Source organism: Rana temporaria, chromosome 9 (genome assembly GCF_905171775.1).
Source record: "Rana temporaria chromosome 9, aRanTem1.1, whole genome shotgun sequence".
NCBI lineage: Eukaryota > Metazoa > Chordata > Amphibia > Anura > Ranidae > Rana > Rana temporaria.
In genome coordinates, this window is record NC_053497.1 from 170,471,493 (window position 1) to 170,495,667 (window position 24,175).

The window sequence follows — 24,175 nt, forward strand, 5'->3', positions numbered from 1 at the left end:
ACCTTTCTTGTCAGAACAGGTGGTTGGCATTGGACTAGGACCCTCCAGAGCCTGAGCGGCAACATGCATATTTTTACATTGGTTTACAGTGTAGAAAAAGCCACCTGATTTTTTTAAGACCATTAACGACACAAGTTCTTTGTACTCCAAATAGTGGAAACTGCCATCTACAGCTTGTATAGACCCGTGGTGCTGAATAAAAGCTTGTTCGAAATAATTTACAATTTTAATTCTTCATTACAATAGCAGCAAGTCATTAGCGAGAGCCCATGAAGAGCTCTCAGCAAGTCAGACTTAATGGCTCATTCAATGGCACAGTGCTTCCTTCTGGCAGTGCTTTGATGAATCAACCTTTCGCAAGAACTCATTTCTAGGATCTGGCGTTGGCACATTGGCATTTCCTGATGACATGTTTTAGAAGGCACAGTCAACTGCAGCATCTCCGTAGCACTGAGAGGTGTAGAAGAAGACCTTTGTCCCAAGATTCTATGGTGGTGGCCATCAACAGCCAGCTAACGGAGAAGAGATTTCCTGCCATGGGCAGAAGTTATTATTTGTGTTCATCTTTTCTTATCCTCAGAAGTCCAAGCTTTAAAAATGTTACCGTCGGCTAATACGACAGGACTCAACGATCACCAGTTCCTGAGGTGGTATTATTTGGTGTGACGGTAGTATTGCCCCCCATTCCAGGGCCCGCAGTGCTATTGAAACGCCAAGGGAGTAAGTAGAAGATATAGACTCCGGCCAGGATGAGCGCTATGGTCAGAATGATGATCAGAACGATAGAGCCGTAGAAGACGCAGCCACCTGACCTGAAGAGCAGGCACAACCTTCGAGGGGAGTGAGGGTCCGGTGGAGGTCGTCCTAAGTCCACGCTGAGGCTCACCGAGCTGATGTTTAGGCTGTTAGTCTGTGGAACATACAAAACGCCGCGCTTCCGGTTGAACCTCAGGGAAGGCGTTGGGCAGGAGAACGATTTGTTGAGCCTGGTCAACAGGTTTCTGTCTGTGGACAGCGCAGGTGGGCCTTTCTTTGAGGAAACCGGCGTGGCCGACCGACATATGGGGCAGGGGAGAGTTTGCGGCTCCGTCGATCCAACCGTGATCCGGGAGAGGCATTCTAGGCAGAACACGTGACCACAGGAGAGGATTTTGGGAAGATGGAAGAGAGTGTCATATGGTGTGAAGCAGATTACACATTCGGAGAGTCCGTCACCCTCAGAGTTGGTATCCGGGGCTGCTTCTTCTTCTGCCATAATGAACAATTCAGCATTGGAGATCTGTAGAAATAAGTGAGAACATTTTAGAAAACAAGTTACCACATTTTGTCAATGTTTTTTTAACAATCGGCTTCTCTGGCCAGTCATGTGCGATCTACAGCCTGGATACTTAAAGGGGTTGTAAAGGTTCCTTTTTATTTTCTAAATTGGTTCATTTAAGCTCGTGCATTGTTGGTTCACTTACCTTTTCCTTCAATTTCCCTTCTAAATGTTTTTTTCTTTGTCTGAATTTCTCACTTCCTGTTCCTCCTCAGTAAGCTTGCCCCCATCATCAGAGCTGTTCTGGCTGGGGGTTTGTCAGCGTGCTCGCCCCCTCCATTGGGACTACATCCCTGCGGGGAGACCTTCTGGCTGAGGGTTAGTCAGCCTGCTCGCCCCCTCCCTTGGGATTACATCCCTGCGGAGAGATGTTCTGGCTGAGGGTTAGTCAGCCTGCTCGCCCCCTACCTTGGCAATACACTCCTGCGGGGAGACGCTGTGAACGCAGCGTCTGGCTGGGGGTTAGTCAGTGTGCTTGCCCCCTCCCTTGGGACTACATCCCTGCGGGGAGACGCTGTGAACGCAGCATCTGGCTGGGGGTTAGTCAGCGTGCTCGCCCCCTCCCTTGGGACTACATCCCTGCGGAGAGATGTTATGGCTGGGGGTTAGCGTGCTCGCCCCCTCCCTTGGGACTACATCCCTGCAGGGAGACGTTCTGGCTAAGGGTTAGTCAGCCTGCTCGCCCCCTCCCTTGGGAATACATCCCTGCGGGGAGACGCTGTGAACGCAGCGTCTGGCTGGGGGTTAGTCAGCGTGCTGTCCCCCTCCCTTGGGACTACATCCCTGCGGGGAGACATTCTGGCTGGGGGTTAGTCCGTGTGCTAGCCCCTTCCCTTGGGACTACATCTCTGCGGGGAGACGTTCTGGCTGAGGGTTAGTCAGCCTGCTCGCCTCCTCCCTTGGGAATACATCCCTGCGGGGAGACGCTGTGAACGCAGCATCTGGCTGGGGGTTAGTCAGTGTGCTCGCCCCCTCCCTTGGGACTATATCCCTGCGGAGAGACGTTCTGGCTGAGGGTTAGTCAGCCTGCTCACCCCCTCCCTTGGGAATACATCCCTGCGGGGAGACGCTGTGAACGCAGCGTCTGGCTGGGGGTTAGTCAGCGTGCTCGCCCCCTCCCTTGGGACTACATCCCTGCGGGGAGACGTTCTGGCTGGGGGTTAGTCAGTGTGCTCTCCCCCTCCCTTGGGACTATATCCCTGCGGAGAGACGTTCTGGTTGAGGGTTAGTCCGTGTGCTCGCCCCCTCCCTTGGGACTACATCCCTGCGGAGAGATGTTCTGGCTGGGGGTTAGCGTGCTTGCCCCCTCCCTTGGGACTACATCCCTGCGGGGAGATGTTCTGGCTGAGGGTTAGTCAGCCTGCTCGCCCCGTCCCTTGGGAATACATCCCTGCGGGGAGACACTGTGAACCCCCCAAGGGAGGGGGCGAGCACGCTGACTAACCCCCAGCCAGAACAGCTCGGATGATGGGGGCAAGCTTACAGAGGAGGAACAGGAAGTGAGTAATTCAGACAAAGAAAAAAAAACATTTAGAAGGGAAATTGAAGGAAAAGGTAAGTGAACCAACAATGCACAAGCTTAAAGGAACCGATTTAGAATATAAAAAACGAACCTTTACAACTCCTTTAAAGAACTTGTATTGGCACGACCCACATTTATCCTCAGACCTCCCCCCAACCCCTAGAACATGTCCTAGAATTTGTTTTTACTTTTAACTTTTTCCTGTAGCGGTAATCAGCTTTTATAATCCCTATGAAACCACCACCAGGCTTGTAAAATTCTTGCAGTAGCAGCTATTGGGATCAGCAGAATGCCCTGTGTTAGTTCTTATTGACATAGGGCATAGGCAGCTCCCCAGAACTACATTTCCCGAGAGCCTTTCCCTACATACCACGTATGGGTGGAATCTTCCTTGTCAAGACATTGTTTTGCTGGGAAAGACATAAGTCTTTGCATGTGGAGAGGTGGGGAAAGGCCAAATTCTGTAGTCCAGCAGAGAAAACCCCAGGCAGGGCTGAAAACACTGCTTGGGATTTCAGTGCAGCTGAGGCAGTGTTGTCGGCTCACTACAGGAAGTTAGGAGCTCACTGGATTTCTGTATTCCTTCAGCAGTCTCCAAAGTTTGACACCAGATGCTGTCCTTTGCTTGCCTTTATCCACCCGTTGGGGGAACAATTCCTTCCATTGACACCAATGATGGGCTAAAATTCCTTCCATTGACACCAATGATGGGACACAATTCCTTCCATTGACACCAATGATGGGACACAATTCCTTCCATTGACACCAATGATGGGCATACTTCCTTCCACTGGTAACAATAATGGGGCAAAATTCCTTCCATTGACACCAATGATGGGCATACTTCCTTCCACTGGTAACAATAATGGGACATAATTCCTTCCATTGATACAAATGATGGGGCAAAATTCCTTCCATTGACACCAATGATGGGACACAATTCCTTCCACTGATAACAAGAATGGGGCAAAATTCCTTCCATTGACACCAATGATGGGCATAATTCCATCCATTGATACCAATGATTGGCATAATTCCTTCCAATAATAACAAGAATGGGGCAAAATGCCTTCCATTGACACCAATGGTGGGACATAATTCCTTCCATTAATACCAATGATGGTGCAAAAATTCCTTCCATTGACACCAATGATGGGCATACTTCCTTCCACTGGTAACAATAATGGAACATAATTCCTTCCATTAATACCAATGATGGTGCAAAAATTCCTTCCATTGACACCAATGATGGGACATAATTCCTTCCATTGACACCAATGATGGGCATACTTCCTTCCACTGGTAACAATAATGGGGCAAAATTCCTTCCATTGACACCAATGGTGGGACATAATTCCTTCCATTGACACCAATGATGGGACATAATTCCTTCCATTGATACCAATGATGGGGCAAAATTCCTTCCATTGACACCAATGATGGGCATACTTCCTTCCACTGGTAACAATAATGGGGCAAAATTCCTTCCATTGACACCAATGGTGGGACATAATTCCTTCCATTGATACCAATGATGGGGCAAAATTCCTTCCATTGACACCAATGATGGGACACAATTCCTTCCATTGATACCAATGATGGGACACAATTCCTTCCAATGATAACAAGAATGGGGCATAATTCCTTCCATTGCTACCAATGATGGGGCAAAATGCCTTCCATTGACACCAATGATGGGGCATTGTTTACTCCCAGGGGACGCCAGGACATTTTATACTCCCACTGGCCCTAGTGCTGCCCTAAAGTCTGAAGGACAGTAAAGTAGCCCTTTGTTTAGAATCTTTCGAGACCCCTGATCTACTTGGATGGAGAACTCTTCACTGATAGCTATTATATTCAGACACCGATGGCCATCACAACACCTGAACAGTGACTGCTGAAACAAACCACATACATAGAAAGTGCCCCTCTCAAAAAGGTTCAGATAAAAAGAGTTTTGGTAATGTCACTGGCTCTCCGATGGCTTGGCCTTGGCCATTGGCCACCTTTCTCTAGCGAAGTCTTCAAACTTTCTGAGAAGGATTCTTCAAACTACTTTTGTAGAAACACAGGAAAAGGTTAGCAACCCCCTGTGGTTTTTACTGCTTGGCAAAGATGGAAGGGTGACAGCTTCTCCATGCCAAAGGATTTCCACCATTTTATTGGCTTTAACTAAATAGACCTAAGAGTCGAGAGCCACACACAAACTTAGTCCTCCAGCTATAAATGTATTTCAATATAAGTCAAATGAAAAGGTTTCACAAAGTCACAGAGCCAACGTGTTTCGCCCCTCTTCATCAGCGCTAGACAATTGGAGACAATATGTATTAGACTGAATAAAAACTAAAGTTATGGCAATTGTTTATTAACTCGAGAGCCACACCGGGGGTTAGTCCTCCAACTATAAACGTATTTCAATATAAGATCAAATGAAAAGACTTTGTCACAGAGACAACGCGTTTCAGGGGCATTTAGTATCTGGATTCTGGGCTGGCATCTTCTCCATGCCAAATGATTTCCACAGTTTCTTTGGACTAGAGAGCCACACCAGGACTTAGTCCTCCAGCTATAAATTTCAATATAAGATCAAATGAAAAGATTTCACAAAGTCACAGAGCCAACGTGTTTTGCCCCCCTTCATCAGGGCTTGAAAATTGGAGACAATGGGGTTGATTTACTAAAGGGAAATCCACTTGTAAGTGCAGTTGCTGTATATCGCTGTAGATCTGAAATTAGGAGAAGCTCTGCTGATTTTATCATCCAATCATGCAGGCAAAAATGCTGTTTTTTTATTTTCCTTGCATGTCCCCCTCAGATCTACAGCGACTGCACTGCCAAGTGCACTTGCAGGGTGGTATTCAGGAAATGGCATTACAGTCACACCTCAAGACATACATTCCGGAGTCACCTGAAATTACACAGTCAATCACATTTAGTGGATGATCTGCAGTAGTCACAGGTGAAAGCATGTGCAGCACTTTAATAGCCTTACAGTCTCCCTTCTGCCGGGGTCATCAGATCTCACTCAAATGGGACAGAATGACTACAGCCAGCGCCTCCTATGAACAGGTCCACTCCACCTGGCCCCCTGCTCTGTCCAAGGCCTATATGTGCTGACTACATTCTTACAGGTGTGGGGTGTTCAGCTCCTATGTCCCAAGTGTGCCTGTGCTCCTCCCTACCTGACTTATTTATAGGTGCTGACTTACTCCTGATCAGTGGCGGTGCGTCCATAAGGGGCGCATGGGCACCGCCCCTTTCTCCTGGCACCGCTCTAATCACCATAGATAGATTCATGCATTGCATGAATCTATGATCGCCGCTGCCACCCCCTATTCAGGTGCCCGGACCCTTTTTCGGGCGCTGGGCACCTGAATTACAGCGGTGGAGGTGTTTTTTGGAAGCACCTGATTAGAGCCATAGGCGCCCCAAAAAAGGTGAACAGCGGGGGCCATGCTGTAGAAAATCAAAGGAATTTGCTTTGCTAACACTGAACCGCCTCTCAGCCAATCAGGTTGCCGAGTCTGTTACCTGTCACCTGATTGACTGAAACGTCAGGCGCTGTGATTGGACGCCTGCGAGAGGACGGAAGAAGACATGGAGGACGTACAGGAGACCGCTGGTGACCTGATCCGAGACAGGTAAGTGCCAGGCAGCATTTGATGGGGCATAGTAGGGGCAATTGATGGGCACACTGGCAGCATTTGATGGGGCACAGTAGCAGCAATTGATGGGCACACTGGCAGCATTTGATGGGGCACAGTAGCAGCAATTGATGGGCACACTGGCAGCATTTGATGGGGCACAGTAGCGGCAATTGATGGGCACACTGGTAGCATTTGATGGGGCACAGTAGCGGCAATTGATGGGCACACTGGCAGCATTTGATGAGGCACAGTAGCGGCAATTGATGGGCACACTGGCAAAATTTGATGGGGCACAGTAGCGGCAATTGATGGGCACACTAGTGCCAATTGATGGGCACACTGCAACATTTGATGGGGCACAGTAGTGGCAATTGATGGGCACACTGCAACATTTGATGGGGCACAGTGGCGGCAATTGATGGGCACACTGCAACATTTGATGGGGCACAGTGGCGGCAATTGATGGGCACACTGCAACATTTGATGGGGCACAGTAGTGGCAATTGATGGGCACACTGCAACATTTGATGGGGCACAGTAGCGGCAATTGATGGGCACACTGCAACATTTGATGGGGCACAGTAGTGGCAATTGATGGGCACACTGGCAAAAATTGATGGGGCACAGTAGCGGCAATTGATGGACACACTGGCAGCATTTGAGTAGTGGCAATTGATGGGCACATTGGCAACATTTGATGGGGCACAGTAGCAGCAATTGATGGGTACAGTAGCTGCGTTTGATGGGCACAGTAGCAGCAATTTATGGGTACAGTGGCTGCGCTTGATGGGCACAGTGGTTTGCGTTTGATGTCACAGTGGCTGCGTTTGATGGGCACAGTGGCTACTCTTGATGGGCACATGGCAGCAATTGATGGGCACAATGGCTGTGTTTTATAGCACAGGGCCTGCGTTTGATGGCACAGTGGCTGCGTTTAATGGGCACGGAGGATGCATTTGATGGGCACAGTGGCGGCAAATGATGGGCACAGTGGCTGCAATTGATGTTTTTTTTTTTTCAGTTTGTTTTTGCGCCCCCCCAAAAAATTTGGAGCACCAGCCGCCTCTGCTCCTGATATCGCTGTGAGAGGGCTCCATCTAAAAGGGGCCTAACACCTGGTGTCACTAACCACTGTAATAGACACTATTCTGCTTCAGAGCCACCTAGTGACAAAGTAGCGACCTGCACCTGCCTATACCCGTTTCCATGAATGACCAGACACACGCAAAGCTATTTTTAGAGACCCCCTAAGTTGGAAGCGCACTTTACAGTTATTATTGGAATGCCAATGTCAGGTGTGCATTCCGAAAAAACCGCCAGGCTACATAGAAGAATCTTCATGAGATTTATGGACTTCTTATAGCCGCATCATTAGAACGCCGTTAACAACCGAGAGCGCCTTTCTGTCAAAATATAAACCGCTTGACCTTTACGAAAACTTTAGACTGTTCCTCTGAATTGACTTGAATAGCCGGAGATGTCCCTCAAGGGTCAGAGGGAGCCGGGGGAGGGGGGAGGATCTCCGGGATAAGTTACTATTTTAAATGCCATTTCCTGATGTAAGAAATGTCAGAATGTTACAACGTTACTGTCTGAGATTGTGTGCGGTTGGAATATTTAGCTGCTTTGTTGGAGCATCGGGATAGAAAAAGAGAATGTCGGTAGAGAGTGACAACTCCGGGAATAAGGAAAATGTCTCCTGAGATGTGTCCAAACCTGATGACCAACGACAAGAAACGTCTCTGTGCTACAGGAGATGGTCAGAGACTGCAGACATACTACAGGAGATGGTCAGAGACTGCACACATACTACAGGAGATGGTCAGAGACTGCAGACATGATACAGAAGATGGTCAGAGACTGCAGACATACTACAGGAGATGGTCAGAGACTGCAGACGTAATACAGGAGATGGTCAGAGACTGCAGAAATACTACAGGAGATGGTCAGAGACTGCAGACATACTACAGGAGATGGTCAGAGACTGCAGACATACTACAGGAGATGGTCAGAGACTGCAGACATACTACAGGAGATGGTCAGAGACTGCAGAAATACTACAGGAGATGGTCAGAGACTGCAGACGTATTACAGGAGATGGTCAGAGATCGCAAATAGGCGATAGGAGATGGTCAGAGACTGCAGACATACTACAGGAGATGGTCAGAGACTGCAGACATACTACAGGAGATGGTCAGAGACTGCAGACGTAATACAGGAGATGGTCAGAGACTGCAGACATACTACATGAGATGGTCAGAGACTGCAGACATAATACAGGAGATGTCAGAGACTGCAGACATAATACAGGAGATGGTCAGAGACTACAGACATACTACAGGAGATGGTCAGAGACTGCAGACATAGTAAGGAGATAGTCAGAGACTCCATACATAGTAAGGAGATAGTCAGAGACTGCATACATACTACAGGAGATGGTCAGAGACTGCAGACATACTACAGGAGATGATCAGAGACTGCAAACATACTACAGGAGATGGTCAGAGACTGCAGACATAGTACAGGAGATGGTCAGAGACTGCAAACATACTACAGGAGATGGTCATAGATCGCAGATAGGCGATGGGAGATGGTCAGAGACTGCAGACATACTACAGGAGATGGTCAGAGACTGCAGACATACTACAGGAGATGGTCAGAGACTGCAGACGTAATACAGGAGATGGTCAGAGACTGCAGACGTAATACAGGAGATGGTCAGAGATCGCAAATAGGCGATAGGAGATGGTCAGAGACTGCAGACATACTACAGGAGATGGTCAGAGACTGCAGACATACTACAGGAGATGGTCAGAGACTGCAGACGTAATACAGGAGATGGTCAGAGACTGCAGACATACTACATGAGATGGTTAGAGACTGCAGACATAATACAGGAGATGTCAGAGACTGCAGACATAATACAGGAGATGGTCAGAGACTACAGACATACTACAGGAGATGGTCAGAGACTGCAGACATAGTAAGGAGATAGTCAGAGACTCCATACATAGTAAGGAGATAGTCAGAGACTGCATACATACTACAGGAGATGGTCAGAGACTGCAGACATACTACAGGAGATGGTCAGAGACTGCAGACATAGTACAGGAGATGGTCAGAGACTGCAAACATACTACAGGAGATGGTCATAGATCGCAGATAGGCGATGGGAGATGGTCAGAGACTGCAGACATATTACAGGAGACAGAGAAGGATGCCAGAAGATTTTTTTCCAAGTAAATATCACCTAAGCAGCTCAATAAGAAAAACTAAGAATTTCCAATTTGTCAAAATTTTACTGATGGCCAAAATAATTTTCCCCAAATCTTTCCTCTCCTTCGCCTCCATTTCTTTTTTTAAGGGGTAAAATAATTCATGAAATGTGATAAATGATTTTTTCGGTGGTGTATAACGGATTACAATATGCGCTCTGATTCCCGATTGTTAGAGGCGGGAAGCGAACGTATTATTATCCTCCTTTCTCTCCAATTTTAGCACAGCGCTGAGCTCTCTCTCTCTCTGTGAGTTTTAATTATTAGTGTTCTATGGAGCAGCTAAATGAGTCCATTATCCTTCGCCGAGTCTCCGGGATAGCGCTAATCTCACCCCCGGCATCGGCCGCTCATTCCGCTTCTCTTCGGTATGCTCCCTATGAGGGTCTCGGCGCGGCGGGACGCCTCCCGGCTGATTGCTGAGTTTCAGCCGCTGAATATTAAGTATCGCCGCTTTATGGGAGGCCGGGTGACGCCATGCAATTGTGCGCCCGCCGCCCACCTTCCCGCCGACATCTAATGTTCCAGTTAATGATGTTGTCTGACTTTGGGCGCAATAGTCAAGAGGGCCCATTAACCCTCATTTATGATAAAAACCGAGGACCCCGCGCTTCCTTGTCACGTGGTCTCATTTGTGGAGGCGGCCGAGACTTCTGTTTTTATTAAAAAATGATTAACAGGTTTGCTATTTGCTTATTATATGTTTCCAGTATATAATTAAAAAATGTCAGTTCTCAGAGGTCTCTAATGAATATAGGTTACATCTTCAGTCCCGGTGCTTACTAGTTTCAGCCCTGCGTGGGCCTTAGTCATAACGAATATGGGTTACATCACCAGTCCCAATGCTTATGAGTTTCAGCCCTGTGTGGGCCTTAATCATAGCAAATATAGGTTACATCGTCAGTCCCGGTGTTTACGAGTTTCAGCCCTGCGTGGGCCTTAGTCATAACGAATATAGGTTACATCGTCAGTCCCAATGCTTATGAGTTTCAGCCCTGTGTGGGCCTTAATCATAGCAAATATAGGTTACATCACCAGTCCCAGTGCTTACAAGTTTCAGCCCTGCGTGGGCCTTAGTCATAACGAATATGGGTTACATCACCAGTCCCAACGCTTATGGGTTTCAGGCCTGTGTGAGCCTTAGTCATAGCGGAAATAGGTTACATCACCCGTCCCAGTGTTTACTCATTTCAGCCCTGTGTGGGCCTTGGTCATAGTGGATATAGGTTGCATCACCAGTCTCAATGCTTACTAGTTTCAGCCCTGTGTGGGCCTTAATCATAGCAGAGATAGGTTACCTCACCAGTCCCAGTGCTTATGAGTTTCAGCCCTGCATGGGCCTTAGTCACAACGGATATATGTTACATCACCAGTCCCAACGCTTATGGGTTTCAGGCCTGTGTGGGCCTTAGTCATAGAAAATATAGGTTACATCACCAGTCCCAGTGCTTACAAGTTTCAGCCCTGCGTGTGTCTTAGTCATAACGAATATAGGTTACATCGTCAGTCCCAATGCTTATGAGTTTCAGCCCTGTGTGGGCCTTAATCATAGCAAATATAGGTTACATCACCAGTCCCAGTGCTTACAAGTTTCAGCCCTGCGTGGGCCTTAGTCATAACGAATATGGGTTACATCACCAGTCCCAACGCTTATGGGTTTCAGGCCTGTGTGAGCCTTAGTCATAGCGGAAATAGGTTACATCACCCGTCCCAGTGTTTACTCATTTCAGCCCTGTGTGGGCCTTGGTCATAGTGGATATAGGTTGCATCACCAGTCTCAATGCTTACTAGTTTCAGCCCTGTGTGGGCCTTAATCATAGCAGAGATAGGTTACCTCACCAGTCCCAGTGCTTATGAGTTTCAGCCCTGCATGGGCCTTAGTCACAACGGATATATGTTACATCACCAGTCCCAACGCTTATGGGTTTCAGGCCTGTGTGGGCCTTAGTCATAGAAAATATAGGTTACATCACCAGTCCCAGTGCTTACAAGTTTCAGCCCTGCGTGTGTCTTAGTCATAACGAATATGGGTTACATCACCAGTCCCAGTGCTTACAAGTTTCAGCCCTGCGTGGGCCTTAGTCATAACGAATATGGGTTACATCACCAGTCCCAGTGCTTACAAGTTTCAGCCCTGCGTGGACCTTAGTCATAACGAATATGGGTTACATCACCAGTCCCAGTGCTTACAAGTTTCAGCCCTGCGTGGGCCTTAGTCACAGTAAGGAGGCACTCCGCTGGGGACACCTGAGATGTAAGGAGGCACTTCGCTGGGGACACCTGAGATGTAAGGAGGTACTCCGCTGGGGACACCTGAGATGTAAGGAGGCACTCCGCTGGGCACACCTGAGATGTAAGGAGGCACTCCGCTGGGCACATCCGAGATGTATGGAGACACTCCACTGGGGACACCTGAGATGTAAGGAGGCACTCCGCTGGGCACACCTGAGATGTAAGGAAGCACTCTGCTGGGGACACCTGAGATGTAAGGAAGCACTCTGCTGGGGACACCTAAGATGTAAGGAGGCACTCCGCTGGGGACACCTGAGATGTAAGGAGGCACTCTGCTGGGGACACCTGGGATGTAAGGAGGCACTCTGCTGGGGACACCTGGGATGTAAGGAAGCACTCTGCTGGGGACACCTAAGATGTAAGGAAGCACTCCGCTGGGCACACCTGAGATGTAAGGAGGCACTCCGCTGGGCACACCTGAGATGTAAGGAAGCACTCCGCTGGGGACACCTGAGATATAAGGAGGCACTCTGCTGGGGACACCTGAGATGTAGGGAAGTACTCCGCTGGGGACACCTGAGATGTAAGGAGGCACTCCGCTGGGGACACCTGAGATGTAAGGAGGCACTCCGCTGGGCACACCTGAGATGTAAGGAGGCACTCCGCTGGGCATACCTGAGATGTAAGGAGGCACTCCGCTGGGCACACCTGAGATGTAAGGAAGCACTCCGCTGGGGACACCTGAGATGTAAGGAAGCACTCCGCTGGGGACACCTGAGATGTAAGGAGGCACTCCGCTGGCTGGGGACAGTGACATCATAGCTCCCACTGATTCTGCATTATGGTGAGTTGAATAATTTCATTCTATATTACAATGTAATAATAGAAATAATGCGCTTCAATCATCCTGACACCATAACAACCATGGTGCCGGGATGATTGAGGCACCAACACTAGAATTTTGGAGTATCTTTATCTGCTGATTGTTAAACTTTCTGGAATACACATATTTTATTGTGGTGTAGGATCTGGGCCTGCTGTCCCTCCATCCCTCTTTTTTTACTTCCTCTCTCTCTCTTTCTTCCTTTATTTCTCCCTCCATCCCTCGTTCATCTCAGACTCTAACCACACCCCTTTGAGTCATGCCCATTTAAGCCACGCCCGATATTATGCTTAAACCACACCCATTATTCACGGATCAGGTAGAGGGCCTCTTAGCAGAATTTTGCTTAGGGCCCCAGGGAGGTCAGAATCGGCACTGATAACGAATATAGGTTACATCACCAGTCCCAATGCTTACGAGTTTCAGCCCTGTGTGGGCCTTAGTCATAGCAAATATAGGTTACATCACCAGTCCCAGTGCTTACAAGTTTCAGCCCTGCATGGGCCTTAGTCATAACGAATATAGGTTACATCACCAGTCCCAATGCTTACGAGTTTCAGCCCTGTGTGGGCCTTAGTCATAGCAGATATAGGTTACATCACCAGTCCCAGTGCTTACAAGTTTCAGCCCTGCGTGGGCCTTAGTCATAACATAACGAATATAGGTTACATCACCAGTCCCAATGCTTATGGGTTTTAGGCCTGTGTGGGCCTTAGTCATAGCGGAAATAGGTTACATCACCAGTCCCAGTGTTTACTCGTTTCAGCCCTGTGTGGGCCTTGGTCATAGTGGATATAGGTTGCATCACCAGTCTCAATGCTTATGGGTTTCAGCCCTGCATGGGCCTTAGTCATAGCTGATATACGTTACATCTCTGGTCCCAGGGCTTACGCATTTTAGCATTATGTGGGCCTTAGTCATAGCTGATATAGGTTACATCACCAGTCCCAACGCTTATGGGTTTCAGCCCTGTGTGGGCCTTGGTCATAGCAGATATAGGTTACATCACTAGTCCCAGAGCTTACGAGGTTCAGCCCTGCATGGGCCTTAGTCATAACGGATATAGGTTAAATCACCAGTCCCAGCGTTTACGCATTTCAGCCCTGTGTGTGCCTTAGTCATAGTGGATATAGGTTACATCACCAGTCCCAACGCTTATGGGTTTCAGCCCTGTGTGGGCCTTGGTCATAGCAGATATAGGTTACATCACTAGTCCCAGTGCTTACGAGGTTCAGCCCTGCATGGGCCTTAGTCATAACGGATATAGGTTAAATCACCAGTCCCAGCGTTTACGCATTTCAGCCCTGTGTGTGCCTTAGTCATAGTGGATATAGGTTACATCACCAGTCCCAACGCTTATGGGTTTCAGCCCTGTGTGGATCTTAGTCATAGTAAATAAAGGTTACATTAACAGCCCCAATGCTTATGAGTTTCAGCCCTGTGTGGGCCTTAGTCATAGTGGATATAGGTTACATCACCAGTCCCAATGCTTACGAGTTTCAACCCTGTATGGGCCTAAGTCATAGCGGATATAGGTTACATCACCAGTCCCAACGCTTACGAGTTTCAACCCTGTGTGGGCCTTAGTCATAGCGGATATAGGTTACATCACCATTCCCAGTGCTTACGCATATTAGCCTTGTTTAGTACAATTTTATTAATATCCTCCAGCTATGGCTTTTGTCCCGCTGCACTGGGTTTAGACCCCCCTTTGTCGCATCTGTGCGCATTTTGTGAATGCTCTCAGACTATGTACATAAGGCAGCTCATTCATTTCAGTGGGCTGCCCTACATATATGCAGAAAAGTAGCTCATGAAATTTTTTGCTGTTTTGCACATTTTTAACCGCCTGTTTTGATGCATTCCAATGCGGAAAAATGTGCAGAAGAAGAAAGAAGCCCAAAGGCTAACGCTGAGCTAGAAACAGATGTATAATAATATAATCGCACTTGAAATGACAAAAAAAGCTACCAGCATCAAAAAAGTCTAGTACAGAAACTTAAACCAAGATATATATGCAGAAGTGAGTGCAGCGCTAAATTCATTTTTCAAAATTGTTTGTAAATTTTTAAACAAATATATAAAAAAATATACCAAGTAAAAAAAAGAAAACTAAGGCAAAGTCCCATCACAAAAAAAAGTCCATAGTAAGAAAATAATGGTCTCCCTGGGACATTGGTAATGTCCGGAACTTCAGGCTAGTAATTCATAGTGCTCAAAAACATAAAAGGAAAAACTTCCATGGTGTAGTATATCAATAAAAGTCGCTTTAATAAAGGAATACGTTTTCACTTACAGAAAATAAGTCATCAGTCAACGAAACGATAAAACATAGATTGCAAAAGCCGCAGTGTCTCCATTAGCTTCACTCTACTTCCTATATCATACGCCCGTCCACCGTCTTGGAAAGAAAAACGTAATGACGTCACCGTCAGAGGCTCCAACCTACGTGTTTCATCACCAATAGGACGTCATCTGGGGATAGGCCAGGTGGGAAAATGTGCGCCTGCTTGCCCCATTGAAAAGCTCAGGTGTGAATGGAGCCTAAGCACGAGAAATTAGAAAAAGAAGCCCCTGTCTTGAAACCATATGGTCTGGAGGGTGTAAAAACGCGCCCGGGGGGGGGACGCCATTAACAAGTGGGCCCCATTCACAACTGAGCGCAGTGGGAACTTACGTTCCAGCTTGCCTTTTTTTGCATGTGTTTTGCGCGTGTCAAGCATAGGGAAACCCATTTACTTAATATGGCTGCCCTATGCGCGATAAACGCCCCCAAAGTAGCTCCAGAACCTTTTCGGACGCTTTCTTCAGGGCGCATTTGTCGCACACGCGCCTGCTGACCACGTTTGGGGGAAAGCCATTAACAATTACCTTATTTATCGCGGTATAACGCGCTCCAGGCGTATACCGCGCACCCCTAAAGTGACCTCCAATCCTGTGGAAAAAAAGTTATTTTTGTACCTACAGTTTTGGTGTCTTGCACGGCGGCCTCGTCGGGTCCGGCGTCCTTCTGCGGTGGGTCCGGTGTCCTCTTCGTTGGGTCCGGCGTCCTTCTGCGGCGGGTCCGGTGTCCTCTTCGGCGGGTCGGGTGTCCTCTTCGGCGGGTCCGGCGTCCTTCTGCGGCGTCCTCGCGTCCTCCCCGCTCGTTTCCCGCGCCGAGTTTTGAATACTGCGCCAGCATATACCGAGCGCAGTACACTCGGGCAGGCTCGGCAACTGTCGCGCTCACGTCCTGTACGTCCAGGACGTGACCGCGGAAGAAGCCGAGACTGGCCGACTATACCCGAGTGTACTGCGCTCGGTATATGTCGGCGCAGTATTCAAAACTCGGCGCGGGAAAGCGGGTATCAGCCTATATCGCGCACCCACGATTTTGCCCTGATTTTCAGGGCAAAAAAGTGTACGCGATATACGCCGATAAATACGGTAATGGCTTACCACGCCTTTTTGAAAATGTGCATTTCTGTGTGTCTTGCCGCACGTTTAAGAAAAGCTCAGGTGTGAACGCTGCGCGGCCGCGCTTCTGCTAAATGGCAGCGCGTTTTTTCCGCGTGTCAAGAAAGCGTGTTGCGACTTCACGCCCCGTTCCTGACATGCGGCAATGTAAACCTAGCCGTATTGAATGAATTATGTGTTACGTGGCGCGCTGTCCTCGCTAGTTATTGATTAATTGGGCTGCTGGCTTATACTCGTTTTATTTTTTTTGCTGTCTCATATTGCCTGCCCATACCTGCTTTATGATACATTCCTGCGCAGACAGCCAACTGTTTGTAATTTATAATAAAAACAGTCGGGTCTCAGAGGTCTATTTATAATAAAAGCAAAGGTCTTATGTATGCATGCAGCTGAGACCTCTGTTCTTATTAAAAAATAATTGCCGTGTTTACAAGGCCCTCTTTGCCGATCGGTAGGGCAGAGAGCCGGGGGGGGGGGGGTCGTTGTTTTACGCTCATTGAATTCCCCCCCTGTGTAGTGCACCGCCCCTGCTAGTTATTGATTGATGGAGCTGACGGCGGTTCTTCTTTTCTTCTCTTGTTATAGAAAGATCTGCTTTATGATACATACCTATGATTGTTTTTCACCCTTATACCCCTAACAGGCCATGTTTTCATGGATTCCTTACCTACACACCAGAGAGTTAGTCCTCCCAGGGGTTAGTCGCTCTTATAGGTTTTCCCATAAGTCCTCGGGACATCTGGAAAAATAAGGATAAAGATATTTAGCTGGATTCAGGTATGCGGGCGCATCCTTGCGGCGGCGTAGCGTATCGTATTTACACTACGCCGCCGTAAGTTAGCAAGGCAAGTACTGTATTTACTAAGGGCCAGATTCTCGTACCCGTGGCGCAGCGTAACGTACGACGCGCCCACGTGTTGAGAATCGCGACGTGCGTAACTTACTTACGCCGGGAAAACAAAAAAATTCAAAAGCGACGCGGGAAAGACAGGCATACTTTAACATGGTGGAGTACTTTTACTAAGGGCCAGATTCTCGTACCCGCGGCGCAGCGTAACGTAACCCGTTTACATTACACCGCCGCAAGTTTTCAGTCTAAGTGCCCGATCCACAAAGCACTTACCTGGAAACTTGCGGCGGTGTATCGTAAAGACGTCCGGCGCAAGGCGGCCCAATTCAAATGGGGCGGGTGCCATTTAAATTAGGCGCGCTCCCGCTCCGTTCGCAAGTTTCCCGACGTGCTTTGCGCGAAATTTCGACGCGCCGACGTGTTGAGAATCGCGACGTGCGTAACCTACTTACAAAAAAATTCAAAAGCGACGCGGGAAAGACGGGCATACTTTAACATGGTGGAGTACTTTTACACCATGTTAGTAGCAGCCTTATCTTTGCGACGGGAATCTAAAACTTGCGCCGACGTAACGACGGGAAAAAGCTTTGTGGATCGCCGTAACTGCTAATTTGCATACCCGACGCTGGTTTACGACGCAAACTCCCCCCGGCGGCGGCCGAAGTATTGCATCCTAGGATCCGACAGTGTAATTCAATTACACCTGTTGGATCTTAGGGCTAGTTATGCGGAACCTGATTCTATGAATCGGTCGCATAGTTAGAACGGCCCTAAAACAGAGGTACGACGGCGTATCAGGAGATACACCGTCGTATCTCTTTTGTGAACCTGGCCCAGAGTACTTGCCTGCTAAGTTACGGCGGCGTAGCGTAAATGCGGCGGGTGTAAGCGCGCCTAATTCAAATTTGGCTGAGGGGGCGTGTTTTATGTTAATGGAGGGGTGACCTGACGTGATTGACGTTATTTACGAACGGCGCATGCGCCGTCCGTGTACATATCCCTGTGTTCATTGCGGCAAAGTACGCCGCAAGGACGTATTGGTTTCGACATGGACGTAAATTACGTCCAGCCCTATTCACGGACGACTTGCGCGAAAACGACGTAAAATTTTCAAATTTCGACGCGGGAAACGACGGCTATACTTAACATTGGTTACGCCACCTAGGGGGCATGTTTATCTTATATAGGTGGATAGGTGGCCTATCTCTTACGGAAACGGCGTATCTTTACTGCGTCGGCCGGGCGTATGTTCGTGAATAGGCGTATCTAGTGATTTACATATTCTACGCCGACCGCAATGGAAGCGCCACCTAGCGGCCAGCCTAAAAATTACACTTTAAGATACGACGGTGTAAGACACTCACGCCGCTCGTATCTTAGCCTAATTTAAGTGTATCTGGTTACCAGAATACGCTTAAATTTGCGTCGGCGCAGATTCAGACTTAGGCTGGCGTATCTACTGATAAGCCAGCCTAAGTCTTTCTGAATCTGCCTAATTATGTAGATGTATATGGAAGGGTGGATATATTACTTGTGTAGGGGTCCGGGGGGGGGGGGTTAGAAGCTTCAGCAAGTCAGATAGACCCCCGCCCCATGCGGGAGGACCCATTGAAGGTAATGAGAGACTGCTGGCTCCCGCAGCTAATCGCACCCACACGTATGTAATCGCTCACGCAGTGATCACAGGTAGGTGATCGGTCATGAATGTATTCTGTGTCCAGGACTGACCGACGCCTGAGCGATTACATGCGAGTGGATTTGATTCGCTGCAGGAGCTGCCAGTCTCCCATTGCTTTTAATGGGGCCACCTACTCACAGCGAGTTGGGGTTCTGGCATGTTATTGAACTGCGGGAGACACATGTGAATGCACCCTACTAGGCGTCTGTCTAAATTACCCATAGCATGCGAGATACGCATCTTAGAGTGTAAGCTCCTGGGGGCAGAGACTGTGAATGTACGTTATGTAAAGTGCTGCCTAAATTGCTGGGACTATATAAACAGCAGTAACAATACAAATGTAAATGATATGGTACATAGGCTAAATATGCAAAGCGGACTACTCCTAGTACTAGTATTACTACTTCTCTTACTACTACTACTTCTCTTACTACTACTACTTCTCTTACTACTACTACTACTTCTCTTACTACTACAACTTCTCTTACTACTACTACTTCTCTTACTACTACAACTTCTCTTACTACTACTTCTCTTACTACTACTTCTCTTACTACTACTCTTACTACTACTACTTCTCTTATTACTACTACTACTTCTCTTACTACTTCTCTTACTACTACTACTTCTCTTACTACTACTACTTCTCTTACTACTACTTCTCTTACTACTACTCTTACTACTACTACTTCTCTTATTACTACTACTACTTCTCTTACTACTTCTCTTACTACTACTACTTCTCTTACTACTACTACTTCTCTTATTACTACTACTACTTCTCTTACTACTTCTCTTACTACTACTTCTCTTACTACTACTTCTCTTACTACTACTTCTCTTACTACTACTTCTCTTATTACTATTTCTCTTACTACTTCTCTTACTACTATTTCTCTTACTACTACTACTTCTCTTACTACTTCTATTAGGGCCCTTTCACACTGGTGCGTTTTTCCCCGCGTTTTCTCTGTAAAAATAGCGCTATTAAAACGCCCATAAAACGCTCCCCATGCCCCCTCTATTGAAATGAATTAAAAACCGCTGTAAAAACGCGGTAAAAATGGAGCGTTAGACCTCTTTCACATTGAGGCGTGGAGCTGCGGTGACGGTATAGCCGCGCTATTTGTAGCGGGGCTATACCGTCGTATTTACCGCGATATTCGGGCGCTAGCGGTGAGGTTTTAACCCCCGCTAGCGGCCGGAAAAGGGTTAATACCGCCCGCGTAGCGGGCGGTATTACCGCGCTTTCCCATTGATTTTAATGGGAAGGCGCAGTATAGGAGCGGTGAACACACCGCTCCTATACCGCGGTAAAGATGCGGCTAGCAGGACTTTTGGAGCGCTCCTGCTAGCGCACCGCTTCAATGTGAAAGCCTTCGGGCTTTCACATTGAACACTACAGGGCAGGTTTTTTCATGCGGTATAGCAGCGCTATTTTTAGCGCTGTACCGCATGAAAAACGCCTCAATGTGCAAGGGGCTTTAAAATTGCGGTAAAACACTGCGATATTACCGTGATTTTACCGCGTTTTTAATTCATTTCAATGGAGAGGGGCATGGGGAGCGTTTTAATAGCGCTATTTTTACCGCGAAAACGCGGGAAAAACGCACCAGTGTGAAAGGGCCCTTACTACTACTACTCTTAGGCCCTATTCACATCTGAGCGTATCGTTTTCGGTCGTTTTTTTTGGCGTTTTGTTGCACGTATTCACACGTATTCGCGCGTTTGCATACAGCTTTGTCCGACGTTTTTGAACTTCGTCGTTTTTTATGTTAGCCAATAGGAAAAATGATCATCTCTTTCATCATTTGTTGCTATGGAAAAAAGAAATGTTCCTGGACTGCCGCACTCTGAAAGGCGATTTATTGAAACAAAATGAACAAAGGATAAAATCCAAAGCTGCATAACATCCAAACATTCATGCAACACTGCAATCAATGGTAGAAAGTGGACATAGGGGACAAAAAAGCTAACATGTTTCACATCATGGATAGATGCTTAGTCATAGCTGGGTTGTGTGAGGCTTTGAAAGGATTTAGGCTCCATTCACACTAATGCTTTTTTTGATGCATTTTGCAGAAATGCAGGGAATTTTTTTAACATGGGTTCCTATGGAACATGTTCACATCAATGCTTTTTTGTGCCTCTGCGTTTTTGGAAAGGGTCGGGGACTTTTTTTCTGCAAAAAGCAGCATTTTGCATGCAATAGAATTCAAAGGACGCGCATCCAAAACGCAAGTACCACGTTTTTACCGCGATTTGCGTTTTTTTCGTTACCTGTTTATAGCTAGTTGTTAAATGAAATGTAAAAAAATTAAAATTGATGTAAAAAAAAAAAATTAAAATGCAAATCGCTGTAAAAACGCAGCAAGCACCGCAAAAAGCACTGCACAAACGCTCAAAAGCAACATGCATAGGTGTGAATCGAGCCTTAACCTCTTGACCACCGCCCCATGTCAAAAAGACGTCCTCTTTTTAAAGATGGATATCTCGGTAACGGCAGCAGCTGCTGCCACAACCGAGATATTCATCTCTTCAGTGGGCGGTGGTGTACACGATAACGGCGGTCTCCACGGCGGATTCGCCGTGAGATCGCCGTTATCGGTGGCAGGAGAGGGGCCCCCTCCCGCCGCTCTCCCGCGCCCTCCGCCGCTTACCGTAGCCGTCGGTAGCGGCGGAGGCGATCGGGTGCTGCTGCCTGCTGTGTGGGGATTGCGAGTGAGGGCAAGATGGCCCCCACCCGTCCTCATAGCTCTGCTGGGCGGAAGTGACGTCAAAACGTCAGTCCCGCCCAGCGTCTTAAAGAGACATTTATTTTTTTGTCATTTGAAAAAATGACAGTTTCAATTTTTTTTTCTTTTTTTTGCATTTAAGTCTAAATATGAGATCTGAGGTCTTTTTGACCCCAGATCTCATATTTAAGAGGACCTGTCATGCTTGTTTCTATTACAAGGGATGTTTACATTCCTTGTAATAGGAATAAAAGTGATCAATTTTTTTTTTTTTTATTTCAGTGTAAAAAATTATTAACTAAATAAAAAAAAATAAAAAAAAAGTTTTTTTTAAAGCGCCCCGTCCCGACGAGCTCGCGCACAGAAGCGAACGCATACGCGAGTAGCGCCCGCATATGAAAACGGTGTTCAAACCACACATGTGGGGTATCGCCGCGATCGTTAGAGCGAGAGCAATAATTCTAGCCCTAGACCTACTCTGTAACTCAAAAAATGCAACCTGTAGAATTTTTTAAACGTCGCCTATCGAGATTTTTAAGGGTAAAAGTTTGACGTCATGCCACGAGCAGGCGCAATTTTTAAGTGTGACATGTTGGGTATCATTTTACTCGGCGTAACATTATCTTTCACAATATCTAAAAAAATCGGGCAAAATGTATTGTTGTCTTATTTTTTAATTCAAAAAAGTGATTTTTTTACAAAAAAAGTGCGCTTGTAAGACCGCTGCGCAAATACGGTGTGACAAAAAGTATTGCAATGACCGCCATTTTATTCTCTAGGGTGTTAGAAAAAAATATATATAATGTTTGGGGGTTTTAGGTAATTTTCTAGCAAAAAAAACTGTTTTAGTCTTGTAAACACCGACTGTGAAAAACAAGCCCGGTGGGAAAGAGGTTAAATAGAAAACTTTGAATGCAACCAAACCAATCAGAGCTGGTCTGCACAGCATTAGACAATTAGATACCTGATTGAAACTGACACGACCCATGGTCAGAACAGCATCTGCACAATCAAAAACAATCAAAAACAAAACCACACCTGTGTATGTGACATTCTAACCTAAAACACATTTTATGATATAGACTTTATAAGTGTATGTGAAAACATACAAAGAAATGCAATAAATGAATAAATATATATAAATATACTGCAAAAATAAAGTGCTATTAAATAAATATAAATGAAAACCGATATGAATGATATTGTGGTAATAAAATGTGGAGACGATGTGTAATGTGGAGTTGTCCATAAATACGTTGCTGATTTGTGTTGGAAATAAAACATAACAACAATGAATTGTTGATATGAAAGTTGCGCAAAAACTGCAATAAATATATGAATGTAAACGTGTGTATATATAATTATGAAAACATGGTCCAACATTAAGTGAAATAAATTAAATGGAATTAGATTAAATCAAATTAAATAAAATATAAAATTAAGATCGGACTCGTGTAGTGCAATAAATTAAATGGAATGTTCAATGTTTGTATAATATAGTCATGCCCATGATGTAATATGGGCAAACCCCGACAAGCATGACGAGTATGCATGAAGAGAAATTATTTATAAACAAAAACATTGGGGCAGATTCACGTACAGCGGCGCATATTACCGCCGGGCGTAGCGTACCTAAGATACACTACGCCGCCGTAACTTACTTTTTTTTTTTCGAATCCTCAAAGAATTTGCGCCGTAAGTTACGGCGGCGTAGTGTATCTTTGGCGGCATAAGGGCGCGCAATTCAAAACGATGTCATGGGGGCGTGTTTTATGTAAATACGTTGTGACCCGACGTAAACAACGTTTTTTTTTAACGCCGCATGCGCTGTCCGTGGGGGTATCCCAGTGTGCATGCTCGAAATTAAACCGGAACAAGCCAATGCTTACGACGGTGACGTCATTCTGCGCAAATCCCTATTCGCGAACGACTTACGCAAACGACGTAAAAAATTCAAAATGCGAGACGGGAACGACGGCCATACTTAACATTGAGTACGCTACCATATAGCTGGGGTAACTATACGCCGGAAAAAGCGGAACGCAAACGACGTAAAAAAAAATGCGCCGGTCGGACGGACGGACGTTCGTGGATCGCCGTAACTAGCTAATTTGCATACTCGACGTGGAAATCGACGGAATCGCCACCTAGCGGCCAGCGTAAATATGCACCTTAGATCCGACGGCGTACTAAGACGTACGCCAGTCGGATCTAGCCCAGCTTCAGGCGTATCTTGTTTTGTGGATACAAAAGAAAGATACGCCGGAGCAAACTAGAAGTTACGCGGCGTATCAATAGATACGCCGACGTAACTTCTTCGTGGATCTGGCCCTGAATGTTAAATATTAAAGGACGTGTCTGCGTGGTGTAAATGTGTATTTCATAACCAAAAAAAGGTCTGCTTTGATTTATTTCATCCCAAACAAAGGGAGTTTATATCAACCAAATATACGTCCTGAAACTAATCCCGGAACAAGAAAACTTGTGTGCATTCAAAGAAAAGTATAATGCAAACACCATATAATCAATATATGAATGAGGATGGTGGAAATCACTAATAAAAATGTGATACATCCCAC

General features: G+C 46.7%; 1 protein-coding gene across 3 annotated transcripts in view; it reads right to left on the bottom strand.

Annotated features, from left to right (window-relative positions):
* Window positions 1–213: 213 nt before the first annotated feature.
* RNF225 (ring finger protein 225) overlaps window positions 214–24,175 on the bottom strand; it is a 52,216-nt gene continuing 28,254 nt past the window's right edge. The window contains exons 2-3 of one of the 3 annotated variants that reach the window (XM_040324998.1): window positions 17,009–17,072; window positions 214–1,279 (exon numbers count right to left, since the gene is read on the bottom strand). In XM_040324998.1, the coding sequence (XP_040180932.1) occupies window positions 626–1,255 (630 nt within the window). In that variant the 5' untranslated portion in view covers window positions 1,256–1,279; window positions 17,009–17,072 and the 3' untranslated portion in view covers window positions 214–625. Of the gene's footprint in view, window positions 1,280–17,000; window positions 17,073–24,175 lie in introns of all 3 variants that reach the window. The other 2 variants (XM_040324996.1, XM_040324997.1) reach the window with 2 other exon arrangements.